The following is a 19,154-nucleotide window of genomic DNA, read 5'->3' as shown; positions in this document are numbered from 1 at the left end:
AGAGATGCATCTTCCGAAAGAGTTCCATTGCAAATCAACAAACCAAAAAGGTTGGAAAGTCGGATCAGCTCGAATCAAGTCAGACCGACTCGACTAGGGCCAATTAGTACCGATGTATCAATAATATAATTGGTAAAATAATTATAATAAAAATATTAATATATCACATGTTTATATAATTCTAAGTAGCATGGAGATCGAGAGCATTCAGTTTGGGATCGCCGGGGTCACGTCACGTGAGTCGGGCCCCAATATTTTCAGATGCGGACGCGCCCCCCACACACCGTCTCGTACGGACACTCAGCCCACCACCACCGTGCTACGGTCAACCGCGCTCGTGCCCGTTCTTGCCGCCGCAGCGGGGTCCACGCGCCATCCCTTGCCCGTCGCCGTGGCAACTGCTACGGGAGTATTACTACAAACTCTCGCATATATCGCGATATACGACAAACGCAACTCCTTCCCTCTCTCCCTTTCTCCATCGAACTGAACTGGAAGCCAGTGAAGCACATCGCCGAAATTAAATAAAATAAAACAAAACAAAATAATTCCAGCTGTCTTCACGTACCTCCTAAAATTAATAGCCCCCTCTCTTATTTGTTAATTAATTAATTAATGGTATGTGACAAGAGACCTTATCCGTAGCAAACACATCACTTTCTCCTCTCCTGAGTCCTGATGCATTGCATGCATTAAAAACCACACATCTCCATATCATCTTATGCAATCATTTAGCTTGATCTTGTCCCCTTACGTGCGCATAGATTCAACACTATTCACATCTTGTTTTTATATTTTACTTTATAGTTCAAGTATTTGAATCCATGCAAGAGAAGATGCAGTTCGCGGAACCAACCTCACAATTGACCTCTCTCGGTTGCCTATATATAGTTAATTAAGGCAGAGTGTTGGAACACGAACGCATCGACCATTGAGGCATTTTGACAAACAGTTGCTGCTGCTGCTGCGTGTCGATGGAGGGGATGAGGGCGGAGGCGGCGGCGGCGCACTATCGCGGGGTGAGGAAGAGGAAGTGGGGGAAGTGGGTGTCGGAGATCCGGGAGCCCGGGAAGAAGACGAGGATCTGGCTAGGGAGCTTCGAGTCGGCGGAGATGGCGGCGGTGGCGCACGACGTGGCGGCGCTGCGCCTCAAGGGGCGCGAGGCGCAGCTCAACTTCCCCGATTCGGCCGACCAGCTGCCGCTCCCCCGGACCTCCGATCCCAAGGACATCCGCTCGGCGGCGCTCGAGGCCGCCGCGCGGCTCCGGTGCAAGACGGCCGGGCCGCCGCCGGCGATGGAGCGCCTGGGAAACGACGAGCTCGGGCTGGACTCGCCCAAGATGTGGGCGGAGCTGGCGGAGGCGCTCCTGCTCAGCCCGCCCGCGTGGGGAGGGGAGGTCGTCGGCGAGGTGGAGGAGTACTGGGAGCACCACGCCTCTCTGTGGGATCCAATATTCCTTTAAGCAGGCGGTGCGTGCTCCAAATGTGCGTGCGCGCTCGCCGCCATTGATTCAGGTGGCCGGCAAAGTGAACACAGTCACACAGAGTTCTTCCTATTGGTTTGATGGCATTGCAGGAAGTCTGCAGTTTTTGCATTGCAGAGAAATAAATTAGAGAGAGGGAGAGAGAGAGAGAGGGGAATCCAACTTCGATCGGTTAATTCTCACAGTCATCTAGCTGATCAATTCAGTCTAATTAAGTACTGGAGCAGTGCAAACACCTCCATTAATCTCCTCTCTTAATCCAAGTCTGTATAGGTTCGATCTGCTTAATCTCTTGATGTATGCTAACAAGTGAAGTGTGTATTAATTGTCCAGTAACAGAATATAATGCAAGGCCGCTTTTTTCGAATGTGCGTGTACTCCCAATGCAAAAGGAATTTGTTGAACTGAACTGAGACAGCTGCTTGTTTCAGTGTGATACGAGCAAGTTTTCCCCCATTGTTGAAGAAGGTAATTAGGAAGAGGAAGGAGGGGACGGTGACTGTATGACTGTGTCATAGGATTAAGTTTCAACTTTCTGTGACATTGACGCAACACTCGAAGGTCCCCAAGTGGTGGGAAAAGGAGAAATGGAGGATGGAGCAAACAGGCACAGCTGCACTCGGTCATTGTAGGGCCGCGAGCTTTTAAGTGAAAGATTTCGGCATCTTCAATTTTGGATCTTATTGCGGGTGAAGCAGCGCGAGCATGCTGGCAACGGTCGCCGAGTCGAGTTTTGGGGGTAAAACACAGCACGGGGTTGGCCGCGTAGGACCCCGTAACATCATCATATAATGCTAATATTAAATGATAACTAACAATAATAAAAATTATATTATTTAATTTAACTTTCACATATAAAATAGTAGAAGATTTTATCCTCTTAAAAGTTTGATATATACACCATATTGATTAAACCCATAGTCCAACTAACCCAGACCGGCCCATGGGCCGGATGAGGAAGCAAATACCTACCGGTTGGTACTTGGGTTCGGGTCCAATAAGTTTCGATTCAACGACATCTTCCTCCTCGGTCCATTCCAGTTCTCGTTTCATTTCGACGACATCTTCCTCCTCGATCCCTACGACTCGCCGCCTCCCTTTCCCTCGCGTCATTGCGGCGGCGGTCGGTGAAAATCCCTCTGGAGATACTGTAGCGACGGAGCCCTCTTCTCGAGGTTGGATCTGGCCGGGAGATCGCTTTCCTCTTCTCGAGGTTGGCTCCTTTCCTACTCTTTACCGTCTCATCGTGACGATGTTCTCTGCGAGCGGCGACAGTTCTTTCGGCCGGGCTTGGTCCTCTGTTCTTTATAATTCCGGCGCAGAGAACGGGGGAAGATGGGTGCGAGGCGATGAGTGTGAGTTCGGGTTTTGGCGACCGATCTTCTCTCGGTTCTGACGAATTCCTCCTCTTCTCCAATCTGATGCAGGTAGGATCCTTCAACATTGTTTGAGTGGTATCCGTTGTAAAAAGTTTCAGGCTGCGTGCATTCCCCTCGATGATAGGCTTTGTTATGGCTGGTCTGGTGGGAATTTAAGAATTAATCAAACTCTTTATTGCGTGTACCTGAGATAATTTGGCTAGTTGATTGACAAATTGGTTTCAAAAAACCCTAGGCATAATAAACGGGGGGATGGTACAATCATATTATCTTTCGAATTGTTTGTGAACTAGAAGTCTTGTAGGAGTTACAAAAAGTGGAGAGGCAAATGTGGTGGATGCAAGAGATATCTGCAAATGTAAAAGTTGTGAATGGTTTGCTATGAGAAGTGAGGTGTACTGCTTTTACAGCTTCCATTAGAGAACAATAACGCACATTTTTAAGAAAAAGAAAAAGGATTGCTTTGTTAGTGGTTTGTTAAGAGGAAGAATCTTTATATAGTTGCACAATAAACCTTGAAATCTAGTACACATTTCTCTTATATACTATGCAGTGAATTTTCCCCTGGTCTCTTTTGCCTTTACTTTGCTAATATATATGTTTGTATAAAAATTAGCAAAAGAAAAAGAAATGCTTAATCGTACTACAGTAAAAAACTATTACATAAACACACTAAGCTGGTGAATGACAAGAAGCGTTTTTGGTCTTTGTTAGAGAAGGGTATTAGGCAGACTGCAGTGTTCACTTGGAGTTTGCAGTTGAAGACCAGTGGCTTATTTCTTTTGGAATAAGCATGAACACCCGGTGGCTTATTTCTTTTGGAATAAGCATGAGCAAGAGTTCTTAAGTGAGTCAACATCAAAGCAGCAACCTGGCGGTGACAAATCTAGATAGAATATACTCTCTAGAGTTTTTTTTAGCTTTAACCTAAGTTTAAATATCTTCATACCAAATTCTCATCTAAGAACATTTTTTTCCTTATGGATCAGCATCATAAATTACCTGGTGGTGCCTAATGTAGATATGATGATATAGTATTTTTTTTAAAAAAATATTCAAAGTTCAAATACCCCAGATATAAATTTTATGATTATGTCGAGGAATTATTTTAATCTTTTTTGCTTGTATTTGCTGCTATTTTCTTCTGTTATTATGGAATATCTTACCTTAATCAGTCTTTTGGTTTGTTAGCTTATGATATGTTAACTGACATGCCAAACCTTATGCATTTGCATTTTCTACCATTTCCTTGATCCAGGTTTGATATGGTGCTTTTTATTTTTTATCAAGCAGGTCAATGTCTAATTAATTCTTCTGATGCTAAAACATTAATGAAGAATCTAGAGCCATGTTAAATGATTATAATGATCCATCAGAACGAAGGTCCTTGTCTCTGGACGACACAAGCAGCACTGAAGAGTCACAAGATGACACAAGACTTTCATTGGAACCATCTACTGATGTCATTCCTTATATCGGCCAAAAGTTTGAGACTCATGACACTGCATATGAATTTTACAGTAAGTTTGCAAAGCGATGTGGTTTCTCTATTCGCCGTCATCGGACAGAAGGGAAAGATGGTATTGGGAAGGGACTTACAAGGCGGTATTTTGTATGTCACCGTGCTGGCAATACTCCTGTTAAGGCAACTAGCGATACTAAATCACAAAGGAACCGTAAGTCCTCCCGATGTGGATGTCAAGCATATATGCGAATAAGCAGAAACATAGACATGGGTGTTTCTGAGTGGAGAGTCACAGGCTTTGCAAATCACCACAACCATGAGCTGTTAGAACCTAATCAAGTCCGATTCCTCCCTGCCTATCGGACTATTTCTGATGCTGATAAATTGCGCATCCAGATGTTTGCAAAAAGTGGTATATCCGTGCAGCAAATGATGAGACTTATGGAACTGGAAAAGCATGTTGAGCCAGGGTATCTGCCATTTACAGAAAAGGATGTGAGAAACCTCATTCAATCTTTCAGAAAGGTAAGTCAGAATGAGGAGGGAATTGACCTCCTTAGAATGTGCAAGAGCATCAAGGAGAAAGAACCCAATTTTAAGTATGATTTCACACTTGATCAAAATAACATGCTTACTGGGATAGCTTGGTCATATGCTTCGTCAGTCCAGTCATATGAGATTTTCGGCGATGCAGTTGTATTTGACACAACTCATCGGTTGGCTGCTTTTGATTTGCCACTTGGAATTTGGGTTGGCATGAACAACTATGGAATGCCCTGCTTCTTTGGTTGTGTGCTTTTACAGGAGGAGAATGTTCAATCTTTCACTTGGGCATTAAAGGTGCTAACACAAAATCTTGATTTTGTTTCTCTTCATGCTATTAACACTGTTGTTTGGAACAGGTATTTCTAAACTTCATGAATGGTAAAGCTCCACGAACAATTTTGACTGACCAGAATACGTGTCTTAGAGAAGCAATATCTGTTGAGATGCCAAAAACAAAACATGCGCTTTGTGTGTGGCTAACTATGGCAAAGTTCCCATCATGGTTCAATTCAGTTCTTGGAGAGCGGTATAATGAGTGGAAGGTTGAATTCTATCGACTATATAACTTGGAAAGACCAGATGATTTTGAGCACGGATGGAGGGAAATGGTTAGCTCCTTTGGACTTCATAGCAATAGACATATTGCAAACTTGTTCACTCTCCGAACACAATGGGCATTGCCATACCTCAGAAGTCATTTCCTTGCAGGATTGACTTTAAAAACCACATCAAAGTCAGTAAATGCATTCATTCAGAGGTTTTTGAGTGCACAGTCACGTCTTGCTCATTTTGTTGAACAAGTATGACTCTTTACAGGCTCGTTTATTTTGTTTGATATGTTGCATTTTTCGAATGCTTGTTTTGAATTTGCATGAAGAATGAGGCAGACTTAGTTATTTCTGATGACATTGTGTGAAGAAGAATATCTGTTCCATTAAAATCACTGAATCCAATCCACTAGGATCATTTATTTATTATGTTTTATAAAAAATTAATATTGTTTCTATTCAGGTTGCAGTAGCTGTTGACTTCAGAGATCAAATGGGGGAGCAACAGATCATGCAACAGAACTTGCAGAATATCTGTCTCAAAACAGGTACTCCAATGGAAGCTCATGCAGCCTCAGTTCTCACCCCATTTGCCTTCAGTAAGCTTCAAGATGAGCTTGTCTTGGCTGCACATTATGCCTCAGTTCCCATGGGAGAAGGTGTTTTTCTTGTTAGACACCACACAAAGATGGACGGTGGGCAGAAAGTGCTGTGGATCCCACATGAAGAGCTTCTTTCTTGCAATTGCAACTCATTTGAATTTTCAGGAATTCTCTGCAGACATGCTCTTCGAGTTCTATCAACGTTAAACTTCTTTCAGATCCCAGAACGCTATTTACTCATCCGATGGCGCCGTGTTAATTTTGTGCCATCAAACCTGGTGCAAGGAATTGGTTCCAGTTCGAATGAGCAGGCTGAACAGGTGCAGGCGCTGCAGTCTATGGTCTCAACTCTGGTATCCGAAGCATCAAAGTCCAAAGAGAGGATGGATTTTGCATCCAGAGAGATATCGGTTCTCTTATCTCGCATAAAGGACCTATCAGTTTCATTTAGTGATTCAACAAACTGCAGTCATAGGGGTTGATAATTTTGCTAGTGCATAGTACTTCTAAATAGCTAACTCGTAGAGGTTCCATTTTGTCTAGCGAAATGAGAGCACTAGAAGCACCTGCAATCTACATTCCTACTCTCGGTGGAACATGTGTGTTTTCCGAAATTTTGTACATTTCGAAGATTGCAATTCTTCTTACTGATCTGGTTTCAATATTTTTTTCAAGCAAGCTAGATGGATAAGTTAAAAGTGTAGATAATTTGCAGAAAGAGAGATGGATTTATTATTATTATTATTATTATTGTTATTATTATTATTATTATTATTATTATTCTTCAGGTATTGATTTTTTTTTTCAAAAAACATATATGAAGGTGCAGATGATTTAAAAGAATAAATTTGATTCCGTACAGGATTGTCCTTTTTATTTTTTTTCAATATTATTCATTTACACATGTTTATAATCTCATCATTTTTCATCTTTCAAACGTGAATAAACTCTCAATGCAGAGTATGACAAAATACGTTATAATAATTAAACTGGTTTGTGTTGTAATTAAATATAATAGGACATGATAATTTAATTAGGATTATGAATGACAAAATATCAAATTTGGTATATTATTGTAAATTATTTGGCAAAATGACACCGACAATATTAGACCGATATCATATTTTTACTCTAATATATAGTAACTAATAAATTTATTATTTTTCAAACGCTTAAGAGTTCCTTGTTAAATTGAGAACTACGACATCATTTCCAACGGTGGACTCCAGAAAGCAAAGTTAACTACGTTAATTTGAATGTAAAAACTAGCTCAATAAAACACTAAGGTTTTAAGAAAAATCATAAGCTTTTGGAAAAATATGAATAGACAAGTTATACCTAAAACATTGCAGTGGAGAATATGAAGTCCCCTGGTCACATTGGCAAGCGAGAAAATCCACTTCAGGAATGAATTAACATTACAACAGACGATAAAAGATTGACATTTGGGGACTTTGATCAAGTGAAAGAATGATGGCTGGTTAAAAGAGAAAACCAAAGGAAACGGTTTCTTTGACATGAAGTTCCAATTTCTCATATTTCTCCTTGACATCGATGCAATCAATGAGTATCGATGTGTAAAAAAAGATTGACAGAGAAGCTACAGTTTGTGAAACGTAAATAAGATAACGAAGGAGCTACAATTTGGCTTAAGGCAACTAGTAGTGAAAGATAAATGGATGTGCTATTATGAACCAAATCTTCTGCTGTTGGACGGAGAGGGAAGATCAAACCTGTTTCTGGACTTCCCAGTCACATTCAGATTACTGACTGCCTCTTCCACGTGCTTCTGGGTGAAAAAATTGGCCAGAATTTTAAATTAACAAAGAAATTAATTAAAAAATAAGATCAACCATATTTCTCGATCAGAAAATTAGAAACACTGGTGAAAAAATCAGTGAGATGAGCAAAGGATGCAAAAGGTACCACATGATTGCTATTGCCATAAAACTCTCTATCAGAATTCATCCTTGCAGATCGTCGTCTCCTAATAGCCTGCAGTGACTTCTCTCTTTGTTCATAGAACTCAAAATCATCAAGCAGCATAGTTCTTGGAATGTAGTTTTTGAAAATTTGCAGCATTTGGAGACCTTGTGGAAGCCCTATCTACAAGAACCAATGTGCAAAAAAGGTCATGTAGAAATATCTTGATATTTCTAACATAAAAGTCTGAAGCAAAGAAATTTTGAATGTCAAGAATCATAAAATGTTCCCCAAACAATTAGCATTTAAATATGAAAATGAGAATATATAGAATGATGAGCCGGCAGAACACAACCTGTCATGAAAGAGATTATCTTTGATCGAGTTTGAGCACGATGATGGAGATTTAAAACTGATACTGAGCAAAAATCAAACAAATGTTCAGATCCGTAATGAGTTTATGCCGCAAGTGTATGTTTATAGCATAGGCTGCTATGTAAGTTTCTTGGAGTCAAGTCATATGATATGGGTTTAGTCTGACAATTGACGTTAGTGACTAGTAATCAGATGTCATGGCTGACTCGACTCCCATGCAATATAATATTGCTTTTCTATTAAAAAGTAAATAAAAACAATCTACTGGATATCAGAGTAAGTGCTCTCTAAGGTTTTCTTCAATAATCTACTGGGCATCCCCCACTCATGTAGACTATCAACGGGCGAAGTTGATCGTATTTCTTCTTCTTCCCCAACCTCACTTCTCTCCCATTCAACACTGAGTGCGACTTCCTAGTCATGTTGCCAACTCAGCCACCAACATAAAAGATATGCTAGTTCAGAACCTGCATCAAGAACCTAGCCCAATGCAGATTGTTCTTTTGATCTCAATTGTGCAATGATATTTGTTAGGATGATTAGTTTCGATCGCTTCGTTGATGATTTGTTTCAACGAAAACTTGAAGCAATCTTAACTCGTTGAATTTTACTTAGTCTCCACCTCTTTGAGGTGACTAATTCAAAGGTCCACTCTTCTTATTCACAGATGCACTATGAAAGCTCCTTCCCAGAGGTGGATAGGGCTGTAAATGAACCAAACGTTAGTGAACAAGCTTGGTGTTCGACTTGGTAAGAGCTTGCTTATGTTCATTCAATATACACAAGTTTGAATAGTTTGTCAAACTAAACAAACAAGCTTGAACACATATGTATTCAACTCGTTAACGTTCATGAACAACGTTCGTGAACAATGTTCGTGAACAACGTTCGTGAACAATGTTCACGAACTATATTCATTAATAAAACTTTTTCTAATATGCTAAATAAATAATAAAATAAAATAAACAAATAAGTTTAAATTATCAAACCCAATAATTAATCAAACAACTAAAAGTTTCAAACAATCAAATAAGCTTGAATTGAGAGCTCGAAAACATCTAAACGATCCAAACTCGAATCAAGCTCAAGCCAAGTTTGAATTAAGAGCGTGATAACATTTAAATAAACCAAACTCAAGTCAAGCTTCAAACAAGCTCAAAAAAAAGGACAGCTCGGTGCACGAAGCTCCCGCCATGCGGGGTCCCGAGGAAGGATCCATTATACGTAGTCTTACCCTACTTTTTGCAAGAGGCTGTTTCCAGAATTCGAACCCATGACCTTTTGGTCACATGGCAACAACTTTACCGTTGCGCCAAGGCTCCCCTCTTCAAACAAGCTCAAGCTTATAAAAAATAAACCAAGCCAAGCTTAAATAATCATTTCAAAAATTTGGTTCATTTTAAGCTCAGCTTAGCTCGGCTCGGTTACCTTATCAAACAAACTTGAACACCCCAAAGCTCGGCTCAGCTTAGCTCATTTATAGCACTAAAGATGGAGAAGTCTTGTACAAGCTAGAATACAAAAAATGCAATCTAGGTTACACAAGAAATCAAAAACAATTACAACAATGAACCTTACTTTAATTGTTGTTTTCTTGCTTGGAATAGTCTCTTGATGCTTGGAAAGTACAGCAACACTTTTCTTCCAAACGCTAAAAAATTAGCGTGAACAGTGATTTCGAGCCTTGCCTTCAAACCTTCATAAAAATCCTTTTCTAAGGTTCACTTGACGCCGTCAATCGATTCAGCTTTTCCCAATCGATTGTCACATCAGCTGACCGTTCGAACATTGCAGAACGACCTTTTTTTTCAAATCTTGAATCGATTGATAAGTCATACCAATCGATTCGACAATTTCTAATTGATTGACCAATCGATTCAAAAGTCTACTGTTCGCTCGCGAACTCTTATCAATCGATTAGGCAAACTCCCAATCGATTCGGCCTCTTCGCGAACAACTCAATCGATTGGGCACCTTCCAAATCGATTCAGCACACTGTGCTTTGCAAAAATCACACTCCAATCAATTGGAGATAATCTTGATTGATTACTCAATCGATCTAGAACCTTTCTCTTTCGTAGGGAAACACTCCCACCTGATCGATTGGCTTTGGCCTTGATTAATTATCCAATCGATCCAGAACCCTTCTATTTCGCAAGGAAAAGCTCGCACTTGATCGATTGATTTTGGCCTTGATCGATAACCTAATCGACTGCATAACCCTAATCCCCTAATATAGTTTTAGGGTTCCTTTGCCCAACCCGAAGTCTTTCATGACTTGTTGGGACTTTCTGTTGTCTAGCATACAGTCAAACTTGATTTGCCAAGACTTTTTTTACCAAGTGTTCGATAAACCCTTAACCAACTTGGACTTTCTCTTGCCTAGTTCTCAACTAGAACTTCTCTCGTGCCAAGTGTTTAGCTCCTTGCTAATCAACCTTGGACTTAATCTAATTTCCAACTAGGTTTGCCTAGTCCCACTAGGACTTTACTTGTGACAAGTGTTTAGTTCCCAGCTAACCCACATTAGACTTAACCTAGTTCCCAATTAGGTTTGCCTAGTCCTACTAGGACTTTACTTGTGCCAAGTGTTTAGCTCCCAGCAAACCCACCTTGGACTTAACCTAGTTGCCAACTAGGTTTGCCCAGCCCTACTAAGACTTCCATTTGCCTAACCTCGAGTTAGGTCTTCTCGTTTGCCTAACTTCTAATTAGGACTTTGTAGTCAAGTCTCCAGTCAACCTTAACCTACTTGACTTTTCATTCACACATATTATCCAAACATCAAACATCAAAACTCAAGCTCGAGTCAACCTGAGCTTAGTCAACCTTAACCCAAGGAAGATTACATCAATCATCTTCCCCTTTTTAATATTTGACAATATGTTTAAGTTAGGCTAACCCATCAGCCCAACTTTCATCTTCATCCCATGCCAAAGCATGAATGAGAGTTTCTAACCTAAACCCCATATTTCTCCTCCTTTGACACATAAAAAACTCTCCCCGATAGTCAATTTGTTCAAAGAGACCCAATGAAAATCTCATGCCTTTCATTGTCTCATATGCTCAACCTTGAGCATTCATCACAATGAAAGTTTCCAACCTTCCATTGTCTCCTCATCCATATCATAAAAAAATTATGCTTTTTAGCCAAACCTCCCCCTCAAAGCATGCTCCAATTTCTATCATTGCACCAACAATGATTTTAATTTCCTAAATCTTTAGGAAAACTCAAGATGAAGTCATGAGGTTAGAGATTCAATCTTAAATCTAATCTCCCCTTAACTCCACATTTTTCACCATAAACCACCCCCTTTTCATTTTCACCAAGAAAATTAGCCTGTACTTATACAAGTATTTCAGAGGGTTAACGATTGTTAGGTTAACTAAGCGTGGGTTAATGGACTAAAATCAAGCTATTCCAGTCGAAAACAACATCGTCAATCGATTGGTTTTAGATACTAATTGATTATGGCCATGCTAATCGATTACGCCACTCTCAATCGATCACTTGATCGATCCAACGAGCTTCTGCTCGTTAAAAATTCACTATCAATTGATCACCCGATCAATTATGCCATGTCACCTGATCGATTGACGTTTTTAATTTCTGAATTCAATTTCATAAACTCATAAATAATTCTACAATTATTGAAAAATCATGAAATTTTATGTAGACATTACTTATATCCTATACTATCAAGGAAAAATAGTTTTCCATGAAAATATATGTCATTTTTAAAGATTGACACAAAGTTAGAAATCATTAAAAATCTCAATGCTTCAATCTTAGTGTCTAACTAATCAATAGCGACTCCCATCAATAAATAAACTTCACCCAGGTTTTCCAAAATGATTTTGAAATGATTTTATAAAACAATTTCCAACCATGATCTTTGGGCTACGTGCACATGACTTGTACATTTGTTTTCCCCCTAATTGGACTTCACATAATCATTTGTTTTGATGATACTAAAACTCAAAAAGATGCACTAAATCAACATCTTGAGTTTTATTCATTTTCCTAACATATCATTTGTATTTAATGTGTCTCAATACACATACAAGTCAACCTTATGATTTTTTGTGAGATGTAAATTAGGTTTTCCCTAAACTAAGAGATCATGCATTTTTAACTAGGCATTTAAACTTTGATCATCCAACATAGGATGTCAATTAACGTCATTGTCCTTAATTACAATAAATTATTAATTTATGCATGATAATGATCATAACATACATCAAATGCATACTTTTAAAAGAAAGACTATCATAAATAATGATGCATGTATGATATGACATGTATTAAATATCACGGCAAGATGTAATTTCAATGTGTATATCATGATGTCATGACATATGATGGGGCACCCAATCATGGTAATTTTAGCATAAAGAAAATACCTAAATTTTCTATCTAAGTATCATCAACTAACCACTAAGTTGAAAATAAACCTAAGTTACCCTCATCTCTCTAGAAAATGCCACACAACTTGACATTTCTTTGAATTCTATTATATTTGAGTCAATTTAATCAAGCTCAATTCTTAGAAATTTTGATTGACACACTTTTACTCTTCAAGAGTAAAGATCAATTTCTCATTTTTAAGGTATCGCAATACCATGAAAAGGCCCTAAAGCGTCAACTTCACCATTGTTGGGTTAATTACCCTTCCCATTATAGTTGACACACTCTAACCCGCCTAGGGTGTAGCGAACACACTCATAGGAACTCAAAATCTATTGGTACTCCTTGGATGTTCTAGGTCTTTACTAAGGATAACTTCCTAGACACCTTTTTGATGAATTTCCTAGACTTCTTAGAGGTCTTAGTCACTTTAAAGTCAACTCTAGGGATAACCTCTCTTGTAAACTTTTTAATGACTTTCTTAGATTTCTTAGAAGTCTTAGTCATGTTAGTCTTCTCAAGGTTAACTTTAGGGATAACTTCTCTTGAAACCTTGACTTGACTTTTAGATCTAAAGCTAGTTCCATAACTATGTGAAACTCTATGGTAAAATGACACATTCTTTTTGGCCTTTGATTTGTATCCCAAACCTCTCTTAACATTGAATGAATCTTGTCTAACCCTAGGTTTTGTTTTTTTGACCCTATAACTTCATTTGTCATTTTCTTAAGGGGCTTCTCTAATTTATCAAATCTTTGCCTCAAGTCTTGATTTTCCATCCTTAAATCCTCAAACTTGGATTTTTCCTTATTGCCTTTGATGTTTGCTTTTTAGACATATGTCTAATTTTCTTAGAATTTTTGCCTAAATGGTTTTCTACCTTACTATACTTAGGTAAGGTAGTTCTAGTATGAAATGATTTATAATTTTCCTTAGAATTATCATAATTTCTATTTTCATGATAACTAATATTAAGATGATAAAAATTATTTCTAACATGCTTGTTATCATAAAATAAAGAAGTACCATTAACTACGGATTGAGATCTTGTGCCGAGCCAGTTGAAACGGGCGAAACCTTTCGTTCCGCCGGCCGACAAGCATAGGCACAAATCCAGCACCAGTCCCAGTGGAAGCCACGGAGGCGTCGCAACACCCGTGGCCGCGTCGAACGGGCATCGCGACGCTCACAGCCGCGTAAGAGGGGTGTCGCAACGCTCGCGGCTACGCTCAAGAGGGTCGTCACACCGCCCGCAGCCACGCAAGAGGGGCGTCACGACGCCCAAAGTCACACAGGAGGGGCGTCGCAACCATCGTGGTCGCGCCAGAGGGGTCCTGCGACCCCCGCAACCGCGCCAGAGGGGTTGCGCAACCCTCGCAGCTACGTTGAAGGGGCCACGCGACCCCGCGACCGCGTCAGAGGGACGCAAGACCCCGCAGTTGCGCCTGGGGTCGCGATCGATTTTATGTTTTTAATTAAATATTTTTTAAATTAAAACAATTCACAAGGTGGACGAGGATAATTCAAAAAGGCTTAATGAAAGACTAATAACATTATCTAATTAATTAAATATTTTATTTATTTAAATTTTAAAATATATAATAAATTATTTATTTATTTATTAGTTATGCTATCATTTTTTTAATGATCTAATTATCTTTAATTTAAATAAATAATCAAATATATTTTTTAAAATATATAAAAACTAATTTAAAATTTTAATAAAATATTATATATTCCTAAAACCCTCCACAAGGATCGCGTGTAGCGATGGTCTCCGTGGATCACCGCAACCACGATTTTTTTAGTTTTTTTATTTAGTTAATTTTTAATTTTTTTATAAATAAACTATTATTAATAATAATTATAAAATATTAAAAATTATTTCAAAAATTTTAAATAATTTTAAATTTTAATAAATATTTTATAACATAATTTAATTTTTTTTTAAATAATTTACAAATTAAACATAAATTTAAAAAATCTAAAAAAAAATTTAAAAAAATATAATTCTTAATCATTTTTAAAATATAAAATTTACAAATACATTAAAAAATAATTTAAAATTTTCAAATAATTTTATAATTATTTTTATAATTTTAAATTGTTTTGAATTTTAAGAATTACTTATTTTTAAAAATATTTTTTATAAAAATTTATTAGGCATCATCTTATGAGAAAATATTAAAATATAAATTCAACATCTCAAAATATAAAATATATTTAATAATCAAATATTAATATATATATTTATATTTATATTTAAAAACTATTGAAACTATATCGGCACGACACGATATGATACCAAAACTGTATCGTTCTAGTCCGGGACATAAACCACGGCATGGGTCGAGATTTTAAACCTTGCCATTAACTAGTGGTACTGTTGTTTTGCCCTTGGAGGTTCCCCTTTGACTTGAGCTTCTTCTTTTATTCTTGGTCGGATTCCTTCCCTTTGGACATTATTGCAAGAGAAACACACAATGTGCTCCTTGTCCTTTCGTATCATGGGGTTGACCTCTTTTGGCTTCTCTTTCATCTTGAGTCATTTGAGTCTTCTTCTTCATCAAATTGGGACACTTACTCTGGTAATGTTCACTCTCCCTACACTCAAAGAATATGATGTGACTTAGTTTTGTAAATTGAAGCTGATATACCTTCGCAATTTTTACTCCCTTGACTTGTAGAAGTTGAGCACAATTCTTCTCCATTGGTTCTGGATGTCGAGACTTCTTCTCGTTCCCGTGTCAATGGTCTCTCTCCCTCAATACTTAAGGTGAATGCTTCTTCAATTTCCTCCTCGGATGTTGAACATCTCTCAACCTCCGAATCCTCTTGTATATGAAACAAAGACTTTCCCTCTTTGCCTCTCTCGTTACATTCCGTTGAGGATAAATCTTCATGGAGCTTAGCCAATTTGCTCCATAATCATTTACACTCTTGTAATCCCCTAATTTACACAAGATGTAGTTAAGGATTAAATTAACCAAAATTTTGGTTACCTTGTTGTTTGTCTCGGATTTTAGGAGTTGCTCCTTGGTCCACTTCTTTTTCTTCAGGAGTCTTCCTTGACCATCAACTGGGGCTTCAAATCCCTCCATTAAGATGAACCATTCTTCAATGTTCATCAAGAAGAAATTCTCAACCCTAGCCTTCCATTGGTCGAAGCCTCCCAATCCGAAAGGTGGAAGTGCTCGGATGTCATATCTAAATCTATCTCAGAATTCTATTTCCAAGTTGAGCTCCTTTGATGAATAGCCTTTTGACTTGTTGAAATTTAGGGCTCAAAACTTCAACTTCCTCTTCTTCTCCTCTAGCCCTTGCTTCTTTCAACGATTAGTCCAATGAAGAGTAGTCTCACTCTGATACCACTTGTTAAGACATGTAGAGAGCTAGAGGGGGGTGATTAGTTACAATCACTTCGTTGATAATTTGCTACAACGGAAACTTGAAGCAAATGCTAATTCGTTGGATTTTACTTGGTCTTCACCTCCTTGAAATGACTAATCCAAGGGTCCACTCTTCACTTACAGATGCACTATGAAACCTCCTTCCCGAAGGTGGAGAAGCCTTGTACAAACTTGAATACAAGAAATGCAACCTAGGTTACATAAGAAATCGAAAACAATTACAACAATGAACTTTGCTTTGCTTGCCCATTTCTTGCTTGGAATAGCCTCTTGATGCTTAGAAAGTGTAGCAACACTTTTCTTCCAAACCCTCAAGAATTGGCGTGAATAGTGATTTCAAGCCGTGCCTTCAAACCTTTGCGAAAACCCTTTTCTAGGGTTCACTTGACGCCGCCAATTGATTCAACTTTTCCCCAATCGATTGTTATGTCAGCCGACCATTCGAACACCTGCAAAACAACTCTTTTTTCAAACCTCAAATCGATTGGTGAATCATATCAATCAATTCAGCAACTTCTAATCGATTGACCAATTGCTTCAAAAGCCTACTGTTCGCTTGCGAACTCTTACCAATCGATTAGGCAAACTCTCAATCGATTCGGCCTCTTTGCGAACAACTCAATCTATTGGGCACCTTCCTAATCGATTCAGCACACTATGTTTCACGAAAATCACACTCCAATCAATTGGAGATAATCGTGATCGATTACCCAATTGATCCAGAACCTTTCTGTTTTTATGAAAAAATACTCTCAATCGATCACTTGATCGATTGACTTTGTCCTTGATCAATTACCCAATTGATCTAGAATATTTCTGTTTCGTGAGGAAAAACTCTCAATCGATCAGGTATCTTTCTGTTTCGTGAGGAAAAACTCTCAATCGATCACCTGATCGATTGACTTTGGCTTGATCGATTACCCAATCGATTGCCCAGCCCTAATCCCCTAAACCTGGTTTTAGGGTTCCTTTGCCCAAACTTGAAGCCTTCCATGAGTTGTTGGGACTTCCCATTGCCTAGCATACAGTCATCCTTGACCTACCAGGACTTCTTTACCAAGTGTTAGATCAACCCTTAACCAACTTGAACTTTCCCTTACCTAGTTCCCAACTAGGACTTCTCTCGTGCCAAGTGTTTAGCTCCCTGCTAATCCACCTTAGACCCACTAGGTCTTCCATTTGCCTAACCTCTAATTAGGACTTCTCGTTTGTCTAACTTTTAGTTATGACTTTGCCAGTCAAGTCTCCGGTCAACCTTGACCTACTTGACTTCTCATTCACACATTGTCCAAACATTGAAACTCAAGCTCGAGTCAACCCGAGCTTAGTTAACCTGATTAACCTTGACCCAAGGAAGCTTGCACCAACAATATTGACAAGGCATTCCATGCCTACTCTAAAGCTTGCATCCTCTGCCTCAACATGTTCACTTTAATTATCGGATCTGTCATGATCTACCTCTCTCTTAATCATCCTCCATGGTCAAGCATCATCCAGATTCACTTAAGTTTGTTCTTTTGCAATATCCAAACCACCTTATGCGCCATCACCAGTTCTGTAATTACTCTAGTCTCCACCATCCTTATAATCCATACCATCTTCAAAGGTTTCACCCACTCAAACACGATCAACTCTTTGACTGACGGCAAGGACAAGCAAAAGACGATGTTTGTCAACTTTGATTGAACTAAAAAATTTGAATTCAAAGATGGTTCTTCGCTGCCTTCAGTTGGATCAGATTTGGCAACGAAAAAGGAAGAAATTCTCTGTTTCAAAAAGAGCATATTCCTATTTAAAGAAATAAAAGAAGGGGCAATTTTAAGAGAAGCACAAAATCCATAAAGGCAGAGGCACATCTGGATAAAAAGAAAAGTTGCAGTAACAAGGAAAATCCTTTCCTCTTCACCTCAAATTAAATGTTCAAATTTCACCATCAATTAACATCTTGAGTTTGTCTTTTTCGTTATTTCATATGCATGATCTTTTACATTCTTAAACTTCAAACTCTCAGTCTTCAGTTTCAATGAGCTAAGGGTGAAGATTGTTTCAATTATTTGAAGAGCTGATCAACTTGCATGTTCAAAAGGTCCAACTGTCAACTTTTTCTCATTGAAGATCATTTGAGAGCATAATCAACCATCAAATTTCTCAACCACTACAACAATATTTCAGTTTTCATCTAAGTCGAGTATTTTTATCAGTTATTTATTACTTTCGCAATAGCTTTTATTTGATGTAACAAGTTGGGCATCCAATATTATGCTCCAACTCCAAGGAATGTGTTGGAATTATTAGAGCTAACAATTATATGTGTTACGAATTTAATTTCACGTGAGTATTTAGTAATCAAATGTTATGACCCAATCTTTTATATTATACAATATAGTGCAACAATTATCTCTTAATAAATACGATACAATATAATATTTCTATTTTGCCCTCACTAACTTAAAAAGGGTTCTCTCGAGGAAATCTCTAATAACCAAAACCACTTGTGCAGATTACCGTTGGCATCTTAAATACATATTATAATTCATTTTGCAATTAACGTTCTCTATTAACCTTCTCAACCTGAAATAACCTGTTCCAAATGGAGACTGTAAATTAGAAATGGTAAAATCCAATGTTACAGTTTATACAAGTATTAAAAAGTTTCTACATGCAGTTCTAGATTAAGTTGTTTAATTAATCAGATGCTTCTCATATCTGAAAGGGTTTCAAAACAAGGACATTTATTTTTATGTTTATAAAATTTGGGGAAAGTAATACCTCCTGAGTGTCCTTGCTAAAAACTACAGGATAGTTTCCATTGTTTTCAAGTGTAATATTCTGAAACATTTGGTTTGGTATGTCTTTTACAATGTGCCATTTGAGTGGCAAAAATCCCTTCCATTTTTCCTGCTGCCAGAAATCCATGTTCTTGTTAAAATCAACAGGTCCAAGCATCTCAGCCAACCCAACAAACTGGCCACTGGAATTAACCTGTAATCAATGACAAGAATGAACCATGAGTA

General features: G+C 38.2%; 3 protein-coding genes across 6 annotated transcripts in view; 2 read left to right on the top strand and 1 right to left on the bottom strand.

The window, feature by feature from the left end:
- The first annotated feature begins 905 nt into the window (after positions 1–905).
- Positions 906–1,772, top strand: LOC122024840 (ethylene-responsive transcription factor ERF022-like). The gene has a single exon (XM_042583560.1). The coding sequence runs from the start codon at positions 975–977 to the stop codon at positions 1,461–1,463; it is 489 nt and encodes a 162-aa protein (XP_042439494.1). The 5' UTR covers positions 906–974; the 3' UTR covers positions 1,464–1,772.
- Positions 1,773–2,503: 731 nt separating this feature from the next.
- On the top strand, positions 2,504–6,726 carry LOC122024041 (protein FAR1-RELATED SEQUENCE 11-like). Of its 2 annotated transcripts, none has more exons than XM_042582546.1 (4): positions 2,504–2,911; positions 4,157–5,168; positions 5,231–5,482; positions 5,886–6,726. In XM_042582546.1, the coding sequence occupies exons 2-4, from the start codon at positions 4,212–4,214 to the stop codon at positions 6,504–6,506; spliced, it is 1,830 nt and encodes a 609-aa protein (XP_042438480.1). In that variant the 5' UTR covers positions 2,504–2,911; positions 4,157–4,211; the 3' UTR covers positions 6,507–6,726. The 2 variants fall into 2 exon arrangements, with proteins under 2 accessions (XP_042438480.1, XP_042438478.1); XM_042582544.1 differs by having other exon boundaries at positions 5,231–5,674.
- A 769-nt stretch (positions 6,727–7,495) lies between these two features.
- Positions 7,496–19,154, bottom strand: part of LOC122024266 (YTH domain-containing protein ECT4-like) — a 29,121-nt gene continuing 17,462 nt past the window's right edge. For 2 of the 3 annotated variants that reach the window (XM_042582845.1, XM_042582846.1), the window contains exons 4-6: positions 18,910–19,122; positions 7,951–8,130; positions 7,496–7,813 (exon numbers count right to left, since the gene is read on the bottom strand). In XM_042582845.1, the coding sequence (XP_042438779.1) occupies positions 7,712–7,813; positions 7,951–8,130; positions 18,910–19,122 (495 nt within the window). In that variant the 3' untranslated portion in view covers positions 7,496–7,711. The remainder of the gene's footprint in view (positions 7,814–7,950; positions 8,131–18,909; positions 19,123–19,154) is intronic. The other variant, XM_042582847.1, reaches the window with a different exon arrangement.

This window comes from Zingiber officinale, chromosome 9B (genome assembly GCF_018446385.1).
Source record: "Zingiber officinale cultivar Zhangliang chromosome 9B, Zo_v1.1, whole genome shotgun sequence".
NCBI classification, from domain to species: domain Eukaryota; kingdom Viridiplantae; phylum Streptophyta; class Magnoliopsida; order Zingiberales; family Zingiberaceae; genus Zingiber; species Zingiber officinale.
Note: the sequence above shows the minus strand (reverse complement) of the source record. Positions and strands in the feature narration are given on the sequence as shown.